Here is a 19,548-nt window from a genome sequence, read left to right on the forward strand (position 1 = left end):
GAACATAATTTTCAAATATTTTTAGTTCCCTAATATTTTCAGCCAAAGTTTATAATATCATCTACAAGACTTTCCCAAGCTCTGTATTGGTTAAATAAATTCAAGGCCCTTCAAATAATCTTAATATGGCCTATTGATATCTTTATATAATATGAATTCAGATGAAATTAACTATTGCAGGCGATCTTTCGAAGTAAAAGCGGGTCTGTTAGGGGGAAAGTAGAAGATTCTGGAGAAGTGTGGTGTCTGAACTACATAAATACCTACAGCTTAGACTCAATAACTGTTTTTCAAAAATATTTGTGTACTGTACAAATATGAATCAATCTATGGGAAAAATCTCACTTGTAGTAAGTCAGTCTGGCCTAAGCGAATATACTACACCCTTTAAAATCATTAAATTAAAGTTTGAGTGAATTTTTCTAAAATATTTGCACACTGTATATTTATATGAATAGAAATATGAATAAATCTCACTTGTAGTAAGCCAGTTTGACTTCTGTGGATGTGCTGCACACTTTAAATAAAAAAAATACAGTTGGGTGAATTACTGTAAGTATTTTTCTTCAATATTTATGTACTGTACAAATATGAATGGAAATATGAGTTTTAAAAATAAATAAATAATTAACAATATATATATATATATATATATATATCAGCAAATGACTATCAAAGTGCAGCATTGTTCACAGTAAATTAGATAGTGGTAATGTTGTTTAGAAGTCATACTTGCATGCTAATTCCGATTGAATATTCAAAGTACCATGGTAAACAATATAGAGACGGCTAAATGAACGAATGTGCAAATATAAAACCAACTTTACCTCTATGGCAAAACAGAATAATTCATTTCTTAATAACAGATGCTTATTTAAAGTCAGTGTCAAAAATGTGCAATCTGTTACTATAACAATATAATAGTGCAGTTTACTACTGAAACTAGTACTTAAATGTATTTATTATGTATCCTACAAATAGGAACTAGTAGGCTGTTTATAATAAGAACAGGACTGAATAAATAAGCAACAGCTTATAATAAATAGCTAGAGTCTATAAGTGAAATGTGTTTTAATTAGTATTGTCGCTGGTAGTATCTTTTAAAAGTAGTAAGCTTTCCTTTAACATTGTAAAACGGTTAATCGGAAAAATCCAGGATCAGGTCTCGCCGCTCCCGACTAGTGTTTTGATAGTCTGCAGCACGACCACGACGCGTCTGCGTGTATGCGCACATTCACCAATCATGTTTAGGATCTGACGCATGCGCATGACAGCACAGTACCGACCGCTGTCTGTCGATCGCAGGTGTCAACGGAGCAAGCGTCCCTGCAGCGGCGAGTCAGGAAACCTATCTGTCCCGTCGACAAAAACATCAGTCCTCCGGAGTCGCCGGCACTACAGAACGGACGGCCTGACAATGCTCGAATGAGACCGTGAGCTCGCGTCTGTTGCCAGGGCAGGTTTAAGCGTGGAAGAGGGCGGCTTTCCGGGCTGTAGACAGCGGGCTCGCGGAGCGTCTTCAGCGGGGAGCGCTGCGGTCCTGCTGCCGCCGCCACCGCTACAGCTGCCGCTAAAATGTTCGTACAGGAGGAGAAGATCTTCGCAGGCAAAGTCCTGAAGGTCCACGTCTGTACAATGGAGGGATCCGAGTGGTTGGAGGAAGTCACGGAAGACACCACAATAGAGAAACTCAAGGAGAAATGCTTAAAGCATGTAGGTCTGCCATCGGTTAGCTGGCACTGTTAGCCAACCCGGGCAGGATAGGCCCGCTGGATTTTCAGTGCCATTGCCAAGTATTTTTAGTAACTAGCAGACGAGTCGACAGTGCTATTTATAATTTAGCAAGCTTGCCCGTCACCTCCGTCTCTGAGGCAGTACTGTAACTACCACTGTCACACTGCTTGACTTACAGTGTACAGCTGACATTAACTTGTTGACAAGCCCTTTTTGTTGTAATATCTCTGTTAGCAACACGCAATTGTGTTGCTCCATGCACGTTGTCACCCATTCATGTAAACAATGAAGATTTCATCAGCATTTGTGGTTTAATGGGTGTGGATGAGGTTGTAAGCACTTTAGCAGATACTAAGTCAAGTCTGGTTCTACTGTATCTTCAGTGTGTAATGTGGCTGAAAAATACCATGGCTCTGTATGTAATAATGACAATGCATTGACAAATTTCATGAACATACACTGTGCTACATCACGGTGTTCTTTGATGGCTATTGGGGTGTCATGTAAAAAGCAGGATCCATGTATTATTTAGTACCATACACTGTATGGCAAAGGACCATGGTAACAAAAAGACACTAAATGCATCATGGTTCTACCACATTACTAGATCCCCTATAAAGGTGGTTGGCAGGATTGCCTGTTTTTTTTTTTTTTTGGGGTAGACTTATGATAGGATTTTTTATAAAGCTAACATACACTACTATTCAAACGTCAAGGGGTTGGCAAGATTTTAAAAATAGATATATTCTCATATGCTCACAAAGGCTGCATTTATAAGGTCATGTATAGAGTAATCATAGATACTATAAAATTATTACAATGTTTTAAAATGTAATCTATTCGAGTGACAGCAAGGCTGAATCAAGATCTTACTTGATAAATTGTTTAAAAAACTAATTACTCACACCAGACTTCACAAAGTAATTCAATTCATTTATTTTTTTTTAAATCCAATTTATTATTTTTTATTACTATTTTTGCCAGAACTAAAATGAAAATTATTTGCATTTTTATGCAATTTATCCGTTTGGAAGACTTTGGTATGTCTTTAAAAATATTTAATATCTGTTTGTGTTTTTCTTCTCTTCTCTTCCAGTATGTCCATGGAAGTCTAGAGGATCCTAAAACCCTTACACATCACAAACTCATTCATGCTGCCACTGAGAGAATTCTCACTGAATCCAAAACAGTCTCTGAGGAAAATCTTAAAGATAAAGGTACAACTTTGGGTTAGACTGGTCCTCAGGCTCCTAGCCTTGTATACTTCAAGGCCCTTGTTGTTCGTTTGTGTGATTTACCAACTGAAGAGTAAGAATAAGATCATAAAAAGGTTTATTGACAATTTGCATAACAGTTTAATAAAAAAGCCCAGTAAGTTTTATTGCAATTTTAAATAATTAATTTTATTATAGCTTTCTAATTCTTTCAGATTTATGGTTTAGAACCACCTATGAAGCAGTAGCGTCATGTTTTTGTATGTTCTTTATATTTAATGTTGTATACAAACAGACACAAACCCTGATTCATGTTTGTTTGTGTTTTAGATTGTTTAATACTGTTAAAGAAAAGACCTCCACCAGCTCCACCAAAAATGACCGACATATCTTCTGAAGAGAAGGTATCTGCTGACAGTTTTAATTTAGAAATAGTTCACCCAAATTTTAAATTTGCACTACTTAAGCTCAGTCCGTCATACATTTTTTTCCCCTGCAGAATCCTAAAAATGGTATTAATTTTAAGTCAATGATTACCAGCACTTTGAGAGTCTATAAAAGATTTTTAAAAGTAAAACAAAATGATCACCAGTGGCTGCTGATGATACATTGAGACCTTGTAAAATCATCTGTTGGGCGGAAACTAAATCTTGTTTACAAAATTATTAGCAAACAGTTCTTGGTGAGTTCATGACAGACAAAACATTCAGTCAGCTGATGTTGTTTGTTTACAGCTTTTTATATAGCAGCATTCAAAATAACATCAACTATGTACTATTTTGAAGGACACATGCCCTTTCTCACCATTGTAAACAAACATTATCTGCTCATGAGTGATCTCTGACTCCTGCATAGCTGCATCCACCATTATGTGACTTGAATTTCAAACCCCAGAGCAGGGGTCACCAAGCTTGGTCCGAGAGGGTCGGTGTCCTGCAGAGTTCAGCTTAAACTTGCTTCTAAAGAAGTATACCCTGTAAGACCTTGATTAGCTTGTTCATGTGTGTTTGATTAGCGTCGGAGATCAACTCTGCAGCACACCAGCCCTCTAGGAATAAGTTTGGTGACCCCTGCCACAGACTGTCTTGAACACAGTCAGACCCTTTAGCTGAGGCAGTGGATAAAATGTGGTAAATAGTGATCAGTTTCTTACACAAACTAATTGTTTTGCATTTTCAGACATCAATATATTGTCAGGAGGCACAGATGTTAATTATTTTTGCTTGTGTATGTTTATTTGCCTCTCAAAGTGATGGTAACCACTAGCTTGAGTTAAACTTCACAATGATTTCACAAGGATCAGTTGGCTCAAAAATAAAAGTTTTGTTATTATTACTCACCCACCCTCATGTCATTCCAATTCCTGAGACCTTCATTCATCTCTGAAAACGAGTTACGACAATTTAGATGAAATTCGAGAGCTCCCTCATCCTCCATAAACAGCAATGATCATGAGACTTTTGAAGTCAAGAAAGGAATGTCAAACATACCCAGTCACTTCAGTGGTTCAAATATAATCACACAAAAGTTTATTTCCACCTTTGTCTGGCTAAAAACTGTAAAAATGACGTTGGCCATGCATGTCTTCTGCCTAAGGTCAGGGTGGATGTGCTGGCCTGTTGTGCTGTTTATTTTAATAACAAATAGTCATACTTCACATAAAATCTGCACCCCCTGATCTGGTGAAGTCTTATTTACATTTTTTTTTTTGCTGCAGAAAAGTGTTTGTGTTCATGAAGATTTATATCATTACAGTTGAACCACTGAAATTTTGCACTGTTTTTTGTTCCATTTCTGGACATTGAACATCTCTGGACTGTTGCTATCAATGGAGGATGTAGAAGCTTTTGGATTTCATCCAAAGTTTTTTAATGTGTGTTCTGAAGGTGAAGACTGAATGTCATGAGGGTGAGTAATTCAGAACAGAATTTCATTTATGGAGGAACTGATCCTAATATTCTGCTGAAGAGAAAAGTCACCTTTTATCCCTGAGGGTTAGTAAAATGACAGCTATTTTTGATTTTTTGGTGAACTTTCCCTTTAAAACATAGTGTGTGTTAAATGTGTAAGGCATATGATTCTGCAAAATTGAACCCTTGTTTGTTCTTGCTGAAAGAAGAAGCAAGACAACAAAGCTCCAGATAAGGATGCCATCCTCAAAGCCACAGCAAGCCTGTCCACTCGTAACACTGACCGTACAGTAACACAGCACAACATCAGAGATGTGAGTCTGTTCAGTTCAGTTTACTCTTAAAAGTTTATTCTTTTTTGCATTTGACATTTTTTTGGTTTCTGTCAGTTTCAGACAGAGCTGAGAAAGATTCTAGTTTCGCTTATCGAGGTCGCTCAGAAGCTGCTGGCTCTGAATCCTGATGCTGTAGAGCTTTTTAAAAAGGCCAATGGTAAGAGATAGATGTATGGATGTACACTTGGATTAATAGATTAAATAAATTTTTAATATTTGGTGCACTCTTTGCAAATCATATGAGAGTGAAGTAGTTCTGTTTAATGATTAATCGTGACTAATTGTGTAGAAAATACAAGTTTATATTTACATATGTGCATGTTATATTTATGTATTATATATGTATGTATATATATATATATATATATATATATATATATATATATATATATATATATATATATATATATATATATATATATATATGAATTTGCACACATTTTTTTAAATAGTTAATTTACATCTTTATTAATATACAGTTAAAGTCAGAATAATTAGCTCCCCTTTGATTTTTTTTATTTATTTTTTTATTTCCCAAATGACATTTAACAGATTAAGAATATTTTCACAGTATGTCTGATAATATTTTTTCTTCTGGAGAAAGTCTTCTTTGTTTTATTTCGGCCAGAATAAAAGCAGTTTTTAGTTTTAAAAAAATCCATTTTAAGGTTAAAATTATTAACCCCTTTAAGTTATATTTTGTTTCGATAGTCTACAGAACAAACCATCGTTATACAATAACTTGCCTCATTACCTTAACCTAATTAAGTCTTTAAATGTCACCTTAAGCTGTATATAATTGTCTTGAAAAATATCTAGTAAAATATTATTTACTGTCATCATGGCAAAGATAAATCGGTTATTAAAGATAAGTTTTTAAAACTATTATGTTTAGAAATGTGTTGAAAAAAATCTCTCTGTTAAACAGAAATTGGGGAAATAATAAATAGGGGGCTAATAATTCAGCGGGGCTAATAATTCTTACTTCAACTGTATATGATTTATGATATACAGTATATATATATATATATATATATATATATATATATATATATATATATATATATATATATATATATATATTATTGAAACATTTTTTCTATACATGTTTATACACATATACATATATTGATGTGTTTGTATTTCTATGTATACAATCGGTATACACAGTACACTTTAAATTATTTTGTAAATGTTAATTTTTGTTTTGTATGTGATTAGTCCTAAATATTATTTTTATATCCCTTCTCTGGCAGCCATGTTAGATGAGGATGAGGAGGACCGCGTGGATGAAACGGCCCTGCAGCAGTTGACTGAGATGGGTTTCCCTGAGAGTCGTGCTGTGAAGGCTCTGCGCTTAAACCAGTAAGTACTCTCAGTGAGTTCTCGCACCCCATCTCATGCACTTCAGTATTCAGAAGTAAACATCTGCAAGGGTGCTTTCACACTGGCTTTCTTCTTCAGAGAGTGTGTGCATTAAATGTATGAAAGCTCAGTAAGGCCTTGTTCACACCTGGCATTTTTGTCAATCCGATCTAAGTGGGAAAAGGAAACGCATTACTGTTTACACATGGCGTTTTTTTTTGTCCAGTTTTGGGTATTGGATGTCACTGATCTTTAGTACTGTGAAAACTAGCACTAGTTACAAAAAAATACAAATCTTATTAATAGTACTAGAACAATGATTATTCTTTATTTGCAATTTATTTATTTATTTACTATTTATTTTATTTTAATGTATTATCTTTTTTTTCTAAGCTGACACTTTATTTGTTAATATTATTTATGTATGATTTTTTTTTTTATCTATTTGTTTATTTTTTGTGAATGTAAGTTTTCTAAGTAAATGTTATGTGTATACTATGTTTATAAAAACTTTATTAAAAACACAATTAAGAAAAATATAATTTTTTTTAATAAAATAGGCAGCTTTATGAATTAAACAAATTTTATTTGCAGTTATTATGCCTAAACTCTTTATTCTGTTTTACAGTTTTAATATGTAAATATGCTGTTGCTTTGATAGAATATTAAAAAATATATATTTTAGAACATAAAAGGTAATTTAATTAGGTATCCTTGAATAAAAGTATTATGCAAAAGATCACACGGAAGACTGATCACACATGCATCATAATGGATTTCTTGTATGTATGATTGACTCCTGCCTAGACACTTTACTCTGTTTTACAGAGGAAGCTAATTTCACTTGGTGAATTAAAAACATTATGCAAATAATTAGGAATTGATTACAAAACATCCAACACGTACATCATCCAAAGGTTTCAAGGCTTAATCTTGCATTCCTGAATGTTGCTTTGAAGGAACCAAGTTATTTATTATTGTAAAATGCATGTTAATAAGAGGTGCGAACAGGGCCTAAGAAACATCTGCAGTTACAACTGAACTAGTGATTTTCTGGCAAGTAAGTAAAAAAAAACTACATTACCTCTGTCATAAGTCAGGAAAGCGAAAGAAAAAAATGTTTTTTTTTTTTTAAGATTTAATTTCAAGGGTTCAAAGCACCTTGCTGAAGCAAACTTTAGAGACACATTGGTAGACATTTGATGTAGAATTGATATGCTCATACTGTATATACTATATGCTTTTAGGACTGTATATTGGGGTGTTTCGTGTACCTTTTAAGGCAGCATTTCTCAATCCCAGTCCTTTAATAGGTGCTCCCCCTGCTACACATTTCACTTTTTCTCTGCGCTTGCTCTCATTAAGCTCATGCTTCACAATTTACTTGTAAGACGCTGAAGGCAATGCCACAAATACATGAATGAACGTTCTGAAGTGAAATAAGATTTTCTCATGCGCAGGTAGTGAGCAATAAGGAAGGGTCTAGGAAATGCACACTGCGTAGGGACATATCAGTGAGAACACAGTTCATGCATGGAGATGGTCATCTAAATCAGTGTTTCTTAACCGCGTTCCTGGAGGACCACCAGCTCATTTTCCTTGGCTGTTTCTCAATTCCAAGAATGCAGAGAACGGACTCGTGTTCTTGTGGAGACCGTTCTTGCCAAGTTACCTCGGTAGAATGAACTTTCTGAGACCATGAGAACAGAGAACGCTACCTCTGAGAAATGAAATGCTGCATTCTTTTTGATGGTCACATGACCTTCACGCATTCACGCAACTGGAAATTAATAAAACATTACAGCATTCGTTCATTCATTCATTTTCATTTCAGCTTAGTCCCTTTATTAATCTGGGGTCGACACAGTGGAATGAACCTCTAACTTATCCAGCACATGTTTCATGCAGCGAATGCCCTTCCAGCTGCAACCCATCATGGAATCTCATACACTCTCTTTCACACACATAAAATATGGATAATTTAGCTTACCTGATTCACCTATAGTGCATGTCTTTGGACTGTGGGGGAACATGCAAACTCCACACAGAAATGCCAACTGACCCAGCCCAGGCTCGAACCAGCAACCTTCTTCCTGTGACGCGACAGCATTACCTGCGCCACTGCATCACCTACGGAATTCATACAACGATTTCTTGTTTTCCCCCTTTTGAATATATATAACATGCACAAAACGCATCCTCGATATCAAGAACACATTCAGGAACTTTCGCGTGTCCTCTGTTCTTGCGGTCTTGGGTTTTGTAACTGAACTTTTGCGGTTGATGATGACGTTACACAAGAACACAAGGATGCAAGATAGCTGAACAACGCATATTGAGAAACAGCCAGTGTTTCTCACCCACAATTCTGTAGGACTATTAGCTTGTTTTTCTTGTCTTCTTAACCAAACACACCAGTTTCACATCATCAGCTCATTAGCAGAGACTGAAAGATTTGTAATGGGTGTGACAGACAAAGGAGACATCCAAAGTATGCAGTGTTGCAGGCCCCATAGATTTCCATTCATACGATGCGAATGTGTCAGACTGAAAATGCAAGTTCGTGCAACTAGTTTCGTAGTTTGCTGCATTGCAAAGTTTAAGCTTGGTTAACTCTAACCTGGGAAATTGCATCACGTGACTGTGCAAGACCAATCAAAGATCAAAACATGACCTCTCTGGACAGATATGTAAAATATGAACAAATCGCTTTTCTAAATGTCTAATCATCTTGTTTAATCTCGCAGCTTTTCGCAGCACTGTACTACAAAATTCACATGCTCAAACTCAAGTGTGACCGCGGTATAACGCTGATCTAAATCAGCTTTGTTAAATAGGAGAGACATGCAAAATATGTAGAGGAGGAGGGCGTAAGAACGGGGATTGAGAAATGCTGCGTTAAGGCAGATATGAATATGATATGAAAACATGCTAAATTATTATATAGATCAGAGATTTTCAATCAGTGGGCCTCAGCGATCCTGCAGGTGGACTGTGAGATGGCTTAAAATTACCTTTAATATTGTACTATAATTATTTGATGTCATTATTAAACGTCATATTAAAAATAAAATAGTAATGGCATTTCCTGTTTTCTGTGATTGAGCAGACTAATTTGGACTGTGCAAAAACAGCCTCACTGTGAAAAAACTGTGGCTTAAATTTCCAACCGCTGCGCGTCAACTGGGACTATGTTCTCAGTTGTATAAAGCAAACAGTTATGCAAATGTAAAGGTAATGTTGTTTTATAATAAGCAGCTCACGCTTGCCTCACGTCTGCAACTCATACTGTATCAGAGTCACACAAGTCCCCTGATTCACAAACTATGTATTTTCTCTTTGTGTGAACACTTTAAAACATCCTCAAAGTTGTCCAAATTAACATCTTGCGAGCGTTTTATAACTGAAGTGAGTCCGTACAGGAGGATCTAGCAACAATCTGTGGTGTTTCAGTTATGAACAGCCGTTCACTTTTCCTGTCAGCGAACTCCAATAATGTCCGGCTACAAACTAAACCACCATCAGATCGATTTTTTTCAACATATTTAGAGGGTTGTTTCTTTATTTTACATGTAGGGTTGGGGTTAAGTGGATATAAATCAATAGATGAAGAAAAGGCCCAAATACTCTGCAGCTTTAAAGAATAACTGAAGGAAAGAATTCAGGAGCTTTGAACCTGTCTGTGTGTTTTTAAAGTTATATATATATATATATATATATATATATATATATATATATATATAAAATGTTGAAAAACTAGGGAGTAATAAAGGGCAAAATAAATGTTTTGCTAAAAATAAAGCTTTAAAATAAGCATTTTCTCTAGACCAGGCATGTCCAAACACGGTTCTGGAGGGCCGGTGTGCTGCAAAGTTTAGTTCCAACCCCAATCAGACACACCTGGGCTAGCTTATCAAGCTCTTACTAGGCTTTCTACTCTAGAAACATCCTTGCAGGTGTGTCAAGGCAAGTTTGAGCTAAAATCTGCAGGACACCGGCCCTCCAGGACAGAGTTTGGTCACCCCTGCTCTAGACAATCAGTTTGGGTCTTCAAAAATTTTTCAGAGAAAAAGGTGGGCCTCGAAGTGAAAAAGGTTGAGAACCACAATCTAGATAACAACAGATGAATGAACAAAAAAGATGGTTTTGTGGGTTATGAACTGTAAAAAATCTCAGCTCTCGTTGGGTTAAATAAAAGCCACTAATAACAAAGCACTCTGTTTGCAGCATGTCTGTGACCCAGGCTATGGAATGGCTGATTGAGCATGTTGATGACCCCATGGTTGATGCGCCTCTACCAGGACAGGAGAGTCCAGGGGCAGCCGCCGCTGCAGCGCCTGCTCCAGGAGCCTCTGCCACTGCTTTAGCAGCCCGTGCTCGTTTGATCTCCCAGGCCAGCATAGACGAGGCCAAACAGGATGAACTGACAGAGATCTTTAAAAGGATCAGAAGAAAAAGAGAGTTCAGACCAGACTCACGGGTTAGTGTCATGTGAGAGTCATGAGAAACACAAGAAGAACAGTTGAGTTTTAAACTCAAACATTGCTGTAGCACTAATATATGCCCAAGTCATTTTGAATGAGATGCGTTGTGTCGTTTGTGTGTAAGCAGGCAGTGATTGCACTAATGGAGATGGGCTTCGATGAGAAGGAAGTGATCGATGCTCTCCGCGTCAATAATAATCAACAGGATGCAGCTGTATGTAAACACTTAAAGAATTGTATCAAGTATATTGTGTCATTTCTTCTGCTAATTAAGATGCCTCAAATTTCTAACTAGTTATGATTCTTATTAAAGTGTGACTTGTTTTAATGTTAAATCTATTTTCCCACACAGTGCGAATGGCTGCTCGGTGACAGAAAGCCCAGTCCTGAGGATCTGGACAAAGGCATCGATACCAACAGTCCACTGTTTCAGGCTATCCTGGAGAACCCCGTTGTACAGCTTGGTCTCACAAACCCCAAGACTCTTCTAGGTGACTTCTCTCTCTAAATACGTATGTTTTTTTGTTTGTTTTGTTTTTTTATAAATGAAAAGAAGGTTTGCCAGTTTACATAGACATATTTGTGAACAGGAATTTTATAGTCAAATAATAGCTGCAGTTTTATCTGCTGTGTAGTTTTCTGCTGGAAAAAAAGGTATTTTTGCTGGTATCATGGAGGTTTTTCAGTCTTTATTTGATTCTGTTCATTTGGCCACTTATCACAGCTAGTTTTTCAAATTTTGAAAAGTAACCTCAGACTTTTATGCTCCAACATCACCATGCTCGATTGTAAGATGACGTTATTTGGGTGTTGTTCTCTGTGTGGTTTGTGTTAAACATAGCACTTTGCTTTTAGGCCAAAGTGCTCAATTTTCACTTCATCAAACCATGGCAGTTACTTTCAAAGCCATTCAGCTGTTGTCACACGGCTTCTCACAATCTCCAGTTATAGTCTGGACTGGCATGGAAGTGACTTTCTTTCTAGCCACTCTCATAAAAAGGGCTTAATCTTTGGAGTGCTAAAAATATTAGTGATGGCTGGTCAGTATGTCCCATTTTTTTTTCCAATCGCAGTTCTGACAGTGACATCTTAGTTTCATTTTTCTTAACTTTGTGTTTTTGTCTTGTTGCTCCTCTTGCTTATGCTGAGTTTAGACTAGAGGATTTTCGAAGTAGTTGCTTCACAGGTGTTTTCACACTGCATGACTCTTTGGGGCAGCATTTAGTTGCTGCTGTGTTTACACTGTAAGATGGATCAGCGACGGGGTTTCACACTGCATGACTTTACAATAGGAAGAATCGGCGACAACTTTGTCCGAGTCTGCAAACAATGTCTAAACAACCAAACACGCAAAAATTGACATGAAAACAATGCAGGGTATAACCAGATAACGTTTTGTTATTAACTACATAATGGGAAAGAAGACTTTAGTAAGGTAGAAACTAAACTGGGTTTTGGAGGGAATTAGAAATTTCTCCTTAACTTTTTTTCTTTGTCGAGCCGGTCGTGGTATTCCTCAGATGACATGTCTAACACACACAAGTGCTCCTGACAAATGTACACTAGTTTTTCCTTCATTTCTTGGGTCCAAAAAAGACTAAAATGAAGCACTTTTAATTTCTCCCCCAACCTTCCCCTGGCCTGCAGATACCCATACTAGTGGATGCTGCTCTCTCATTGGCTGAAGATGTTATTTTCAATCAGAACACATTCCACACAGCATGATTTTGAATCACAGACAGCTCCAGATATTTAGCATGCCAAATATCTCACGGGTGTCAGTGACACATCAGCGATTCTCTCAGATCACGTCTTTGATAGTTCTCACTGTGTGATTGTTACTCGCATGAACGAACACCGAGTTGCCTTTGATTTTTAGGCATTTGTTGGCGATTTCTCAAAACCTGTCGGCGGGTCAAAATCTGGGCTAAAATTGTGCATTTTGAACTCTGCATTAGTAGACAACATAAAGGGACCCAAAAATGAAATTTTACACACTATTAAAACCTGATTGGTAACACTTTAGAATAATGATCCATTAGCAAATTTTTGTTCATCTATTTACTGATATTAACTAAGTTTGAATAATGTTGTAATAGACAAATAGAGGAGGAATGGATCATTTTTAAAATATCTTCCCATTGACCTTCCTCAATACCAACACAAAGTCATTCTTCTCAAGATTCTTTGAGAGAAACTATAGGATCTGCGTTTAGTGTACTTACTAAATTATAAATAGCCGAAATTAGATGTTTCTGGTGAGTACTGAAGGAATAGTCAAGATGGTGTTCAGGGAAACAATTTCTTAACAAAGTGTCTGACCTGAAGGAAACAAAACAAATGACTGTTGTGAAGACTGTATTTAGTGGAAAAAAAAAGATGTGAATACCCCCTCCTCACATAAATCATTTACCTCAACAAGTCCATTAGCTGCCCAAGTGCAAAAAGAGTAATTAAAACAAGATTGTGAGAAAAAGTGTATTGTTTAGTATGGGCATTTTAATAATGTTAGTGACTACTAAGTTAGAAGAAATTCTGCTAATAGTTAATGAAAGCTGGGAGCTGAATACAGAGTGCAGAGAGCCTTTTGTAGACATGATCTCTGAGTGAACCCAAAGGGCACAGTAAATCAGCACATATTTAAAATGTTCATCTGTATTCATAGGCGTTGACCTATATGTCTCCAAGTCTAATATTTAGCTTTTTTTTTTAAATCATCTGATCTTTTTTCCTCTTATGTTTAGCCAATGCATTGAAAGCAGGACTAATATTTTGAAAGCACGAAGAACACTAGATAGGGCTAGGAACACCAGAGCTTGACACAATTCTAACATTTTTGGTTCTATACACCAACAAAATGGATTTGAAATGAAATGAACTTGTATGCTTTAACTGCAGATTGAACTCTAATCCGGCCTTCCTGTTTTTCTTGATTGTTGACTCTGACACACATACACTTACCTCCTGGAGAGTGTTCTAGATTTGGCCAACTGTTGTGTAGAAAGTGTTTTCGTCACAGGGAAATAATTCTTTGGTCTTCCACCATAGTTGTTTTTTCAAGAATGTTTCAAACAGTTGTTTTGGCCACGCCTGATGTTTTTGCTGTCTCATTGATGGGTTCGTTTAGTTTTTTCAGCCTAATTATGGCTTGCTTGAGAATTGACAGTTAACAGAATCTAGATGCAAATAGCACATTTGAAATAATATAGAGCTAGTGAATAGAGCTAAAAATGCTAGAATTGTGTCCCAATATTTATGGGCCTAACTGTATCTATACTTTTGGGGCTTTTCAGCATTTGAGGACATGCTGGAGAATCCGCTGAACAGCACACAGTGGATGAATGATCCTGAGACGGGTCCCGTCATGCTCCAAATCTCCAGAATCTTCCAGACACTAAACCGCACATAAGCACACCTCATCGCTGGAGCAGCCGGAACCACAGTGCAGGGGAAAATGTAAACCGTTTATAAGAGAACTGTGTGAGTTTGTGTGTGTGTGTGTGTGTGTGTGTGTGTTTGTGGCTTAATTATTGTTTTAAGTGGGAAGTCACAGATGATGAATGTAAAAATACGATGATGACATTTTCACATCATGATATACAGAGGAAAATATCTATTTATAACTTTACTCAACACTTGTACAAAGCAGTAACAAAGATAAATCGCTAACTACATTATTTAGTTTTTTATGTTTTAGGAAGATCTGTTTTTAATTATGTTGAGCACATGCTTTATTTTATATCATTTCCCTGTGTAACTGTACAATTAGTCATCTAAAAAGAAAAAAATAATAATTTTGTATGTTACCTGCGCGCAAAGATCAAATTATAACCAAATTAGATGACAGCTCACACAGTACATTTGTCATAACTGAATGTTTCTACTGGGAGGTAAACATATATTCAGTTAGTTTTATTATTGGTTCAAAAACAATTATGTGATATAATAGATGTTCCTTACACCCACATGAACTGAACATATGTTGGGGGAAAGCGAGCACCAGCAGTTTTTCTGCAATTCATTTAAAGATGATTCAAACATGGTACAGATATGTGATGTGGAGCTGACGGACGCCCCTTGTGTACGCTGATATATCATAGATAATGAAATCTAACCTGATCCATTTGTTTCTTATATCTCTCATTCTATTCATCTATAAACAGACTATTCAGGTGGAATCTGTCCAAATAGACACGAATCAGTTTTTGTTTTGTCCTTTTAGAACAAAAATGTTATATACGTAAATGAGTACTGGATCGTTACCTTACTTTACTAGCCCCTGCATCAGGGGTTTTCAAGTGATGTATTGCAGTACCTTTTTATTATCCACTATTATGATCAAGCTGCTGCCTCTATATTGCTGTACTTACAGCAGGCTGGGAAATTAAGAAACTTGTTTCTGCCATGGAAAACAATTGAAATTTACATTATATTATTTTATACAATTTATACAGTTTATATTTTACAATTCAGACTTTTCCTCTGAGATTTGTGAATTAAATCTCACATTAGCATGTTATGAACTTATATTTGTAAACTGAAAGTTCTACTATATTATACTAAATGCCTAGAATTCTGAATTTAAGTTTGGTGTTGTGAATGAGTCAGGATTGTGAGAGCATGCTATTTCAAAAATCACAATAAATAAATAAATAAAAATGAAAACTGCAATAGTGAGATATAAATGAAGAATTCTGACTTGATTGCAATTGCAGGTTTAATTTAGACTTTTATTTAAACAGCTGCTAACTTAAAAGCCTACAGATGTACAATTGTGAGAAATATATACTAAAATCTTTATTGTCAGCAGTGGGTATTGTTTCACTAATTGATCATTTGAAATTAAATAATGAAAAAATGACTTAATTTCCACAAATTTCCGATTGGTTGTTGGTTTATAAACTTTTTTTTTATAGATTTTTGTTAGTACATGTCATTCTTAGGATTTAAACTGACTGATGATGCTAGGCTGCAGGACTTATTTAAAACAATACAAGTAAACAAATTTAAAATCAGGACATATTTAAGTATATAAATGAAGAAATCTGACTGACTTGTCTGTAATTGCAAGTGTGATTTGTATTTTTTTCAACAGTTGCTATCTTAAAAGCCTGCAGATGTACAATTGTAAGAAATATATACTAAAATCTTTATTGTTAGCAGTGTGTATTGTTGTACTAATTGATCATTAAAAATGAATTAATGAAAGAAAAAAAGAGCTTAATTTCCACAAATATCTGTTTGGTTGTTGGTTTATTTACATTTTTTTTCCCCCATAGATTTTTGTTAGTACGTGACTTTCTTGGGAATTAAACTGACTGAAGATGCCATAGGCTGTGGGCCTACAGGACACATTTAAAACAATTAAAAAAAGGTTATTTAAAATCAGGACATATTGGAATTTATAAATGAAGAATTCTGACTTGCTTGCAATTGCAAATTTAATTTGTACTTTTTTTTTTGAAAAACAATTGCTAGTTTGTATTTTAAAAACCTAGAGATGTACAAATAGTGACAATTTGTCTCACAAGTTTCAAGTTTTTGTCTTTCAACTCTCAAATTTCTGAGAAAAAGTCTGATTTGTCACATATAAACTTAGATTTTACTGGTTTAAATCACAAGACAAAAATTGTGTTATTTAAAAAGTAACCCTAATTGCTTCCATTTTTTTATCCTGTGGCAGAAACCAGTTTCCACATTGAAGAATGGTTTGTGCTAACTAAAATAAAGAGTTTTCCTTAATGAATTTATTCTACTACACGAGCTTGTCTCCTAATATTTGTTGTGTTTACTGACAGGTATGCATTATGTCATCCAACTTTTAACCTTGCACTTATCAGTCGTCTGCATTCGTTATGTACAATAATTCAGATTTTATTCTCTTATTTTAAACAACACATTCATCTGGGAAAAAACCCCATCTGGGGTGAAATGCAAAAAACATCACTTACAGTGAAGATCTTTTTTTAGGTGAGCATCTGTTTTAAATACAAGTACTTGGATTATTAAAAATAAATGTTTATTTACTTTTTCCGTCAAACTCTAGTTTGTATTTCAATTAATGATTTGGATTTTTTAAAATGTTTCACTAACACAAAAGCGCTCATACCAAACATTTTTGGATTCATAGATAATTGCGTGAATTAGAGAATGAAATATACTTTTTTCTTCTTCGTCGTCGTCTTTTTGGCCATGCGTGGAGTGTTTTCCATTCAATATTTGAATCGTGTTGGTGTGAAGTGTGTGCTCAGGGGTTTCTTAGCCATACCGGGCAAATATCTGCTATATAATGCCTACTTTATCAATACAAATACAGTAGCGTAGTGATCGCATTATCAGAAGACTCTATGAATATATCTGAAATCCTGCTCTTTAAATGAGAACGTGCTATCCTTGTGTGTTATTTATTTTGAGGCCAAATATAACCAATCATGAAAGCATCCCTAGAGAAATCATGCAATTTTAACACCATTGTAGAAGACCTCACCTAACGGTACACTGTTCACTTCATTGTCAGAGTGGCCTCAAATGTGCTTCAGGGTTATTTTGAACACATTTAGCATTTAAAATTCTCAGTTGTCTTGAAAAATATACATTTTCTTTGGTCTTAAGAGATGTGTAGTTTTAGTTTTCAAGGACTAGAAAGAACAAGCTTCTATGCAATTCAAATAATTTTTGTTGCCTCAACAGATGACAGGTTTCAGTTTCATTTGTGCTATTTGATGTGCATTTCTTGTTTTAAGGAGGGATTTGTTTTGGCATCATGGGTAAACTCTGTTAGGTAGGAAGTGCTGTATGATTTCAGTATTTTAAAATGTTTGATGTACTGTTTAGAAATGCTTATATGATGGAACAGTGTCATTTTAAACCCTGAAAGTGTGGTGAAAACCTGCAATATATGATAGCTCATAATTAATTTTTTTTTCTTCCATATTTTGAAAAGGTTATCGTGTCACAGAAGTTCTGAAATCTATTTTGAAGGTCTGGTGCTTTTGTGTTACCATTTACTGATCTTTTTTTGTGTCCTTTCTACATGTACAACATTACTACGTTTCACTTAGGGCCCCCACTGTCTGAGAGCTAAAATGTATAACTTTTCTCAATCCAGTTGTTGAAAAGTCTTTTCATGACAAATAAAAGAAAAGTTTTGAAATTTCTGGTGTTTCTTGTTATTTTCATGACCAGTTGTGCTAAATTTAGCCTAGTCGAAGTTGTCTTGATGGTACTAGTTTCAGTTTCATTTGTGTATTATAATAATATTTACTAATGTTTAATATTTTGTAATACATTTAATTTATTCTACATTTAATTTAGCTTTAATTTATTTCAGTTTTTGTAGTAATCTTACTGAGAGTTAAACATTTATAAAGTAAAAATCAAGGAACTTTGCTGCTTTACAATGGACAATGATATTACATGGTGCCTGAAAATATGACTTTTAATTTCATCCAGCCTGCTTTAGGGCTTCTGGTGAACTGTCTTTCCATTACAAAAATTGTCATTTTTAAGGTCTGATTTTTAAAAAAAAAAAAATCAGTGATCTTCACTGCCTGATAGATATAAAGTGGGTCTCAGACCACACTAAACAGCACTGCAATAAATTACAATGATCTGCACCATGTCTTCAATATACAGACATTTATTTTACCACAGTATTTTTAATGTTTTTTTAGCACCTGCTGATCCTGACGGTGCTAGTGGTTGTCTTTCATCTCGTTTCACGCTTGAACAACTAAATAAATGCTTAAGTCGATTTAACAGAATGTACTGTTATTACATTATAACATCAATGCAGTAATAAACTTTATAATCTTTATGAAATTGAAAATAGTCACATTAATCCTTCACCGGAAGTTTATCATTGGCTGAAAAACACTAGCTCTGCATATATACTAGTCCCCAGCACCAAATCCTATATTTGCACCAAGTTTTAAGCAGTTTATATGGCACCACCAGTTACAATCAGCATAAACAGACATGCTGCAGACATGATATGGAAGCAAATTATTACAGGGGAATGAGAATATAGTTTCTACACTACACTTTTGGCCTAGAAAATATAAAGTTTTTCTTTTCCATCACTTTTAGTAATTACAGAGAAGCTTTAAATGAGAAAAATTAACAACACTCTCTCTTCACTTTTAAGTGAGATGCAAATGGTCATATCTGATTTAATGATAAATGCTAATTTAAGCTAAAAGTGCTCATTTAAATCTGGATATTGGCTAAAATTGATTCTAAAATGAAAAAAACTCAACTATTTAACTCTATAGGTGACTTGTAAAATGAGTCTATTTCTAAAGGATTAGAGTGTCCTTTTAAAAGGTGCTCATTTTAGACTTTTCAGTGTCAATGTAACTTCCATAATTTATACTACAAAATGTCTTGGAATACTGCATAAATATGATATATAAATTCATTCATGTTCGGCTTAGTCCCTTTATTAATCTGGGGTTGCCACAGCAGAATGAACCGGCAACTTATCCAGCATATTTTTTTACACAGC

The 19,548-nt window shown here is 35.1% G+C and overlaps 1 protein-coding gene across 8 annotated transcripts; it reads left to right on the forward strand.

Moving 5' to 3' along the window:
• The first annotated feature begins 1,274 nt into the window (after positions 1-1,274).
• On the forward strand, positions 1,275-18,195 carry ubac1 (UBA domain containing 1). Of its 8 annotated transcripts, none has more exon segments than NM_001110283.2 (10): positions 1,275-1,713; positions 2,831-2,951; positions 3,279-3,352; positions 5,065-5,172; positions 5,248-5,350; positions 6,450-6,558; positions 10,786-11,038; positions 11,170-11,256; positions 11,395-11,533; positions 14,336-14,822. In NM_001110283.2, coding segments are annotated over 10 exon segments (1,248 nt in total). In that variant the 5' UTR covers positions 1,275-1,575; the 3' UTR covers positions 14,452-14,822.
• Positions 18,196-19,548: the final 1,353 nt, after the last annotated feature.

Source organism: Danio rerio, chromosome 5, assembly GCF_052040795.2.
Source record: "Danio rerio strain M-AB ecotype USA chromosome 5, GRCz13ab, whole genome shotgun sequence".
Taxonomy (NCBI): Eukaryota; Metazoa; Chordata; class Actinopteri; order Cypriniformes; family Danionidae; genus Danio; species Danio rerio.

What these genes read in the sequence shown, in the direction of transcription:
- ubac1 (XM_087252916.1), top strand. Translation starts at nt 1,576, where the DNA reads ATGTTCGTACAGGAGGAGAAGATCTTCGCAGGCAAAGTCCTGAAGGTC. An exon ending in AAGGCTCTGCGCTTAAACCA is followed by an intron (nt 6,559 to 10,785) that starts GTAAGTACTCTC and finishes CTCTGTTTGCAG; the next exon opens with CATGTCTGTGACCCAGGCTA. An exon ending in AAACCCCAAGACTCTTCTAG is followed by an intron (nt 11,534 to 14,335) that starts GTGACTTCTCTC and finishes GGGGCTTTTCAG; the next exon opens with CATTTGAGGACATGCTGGAG.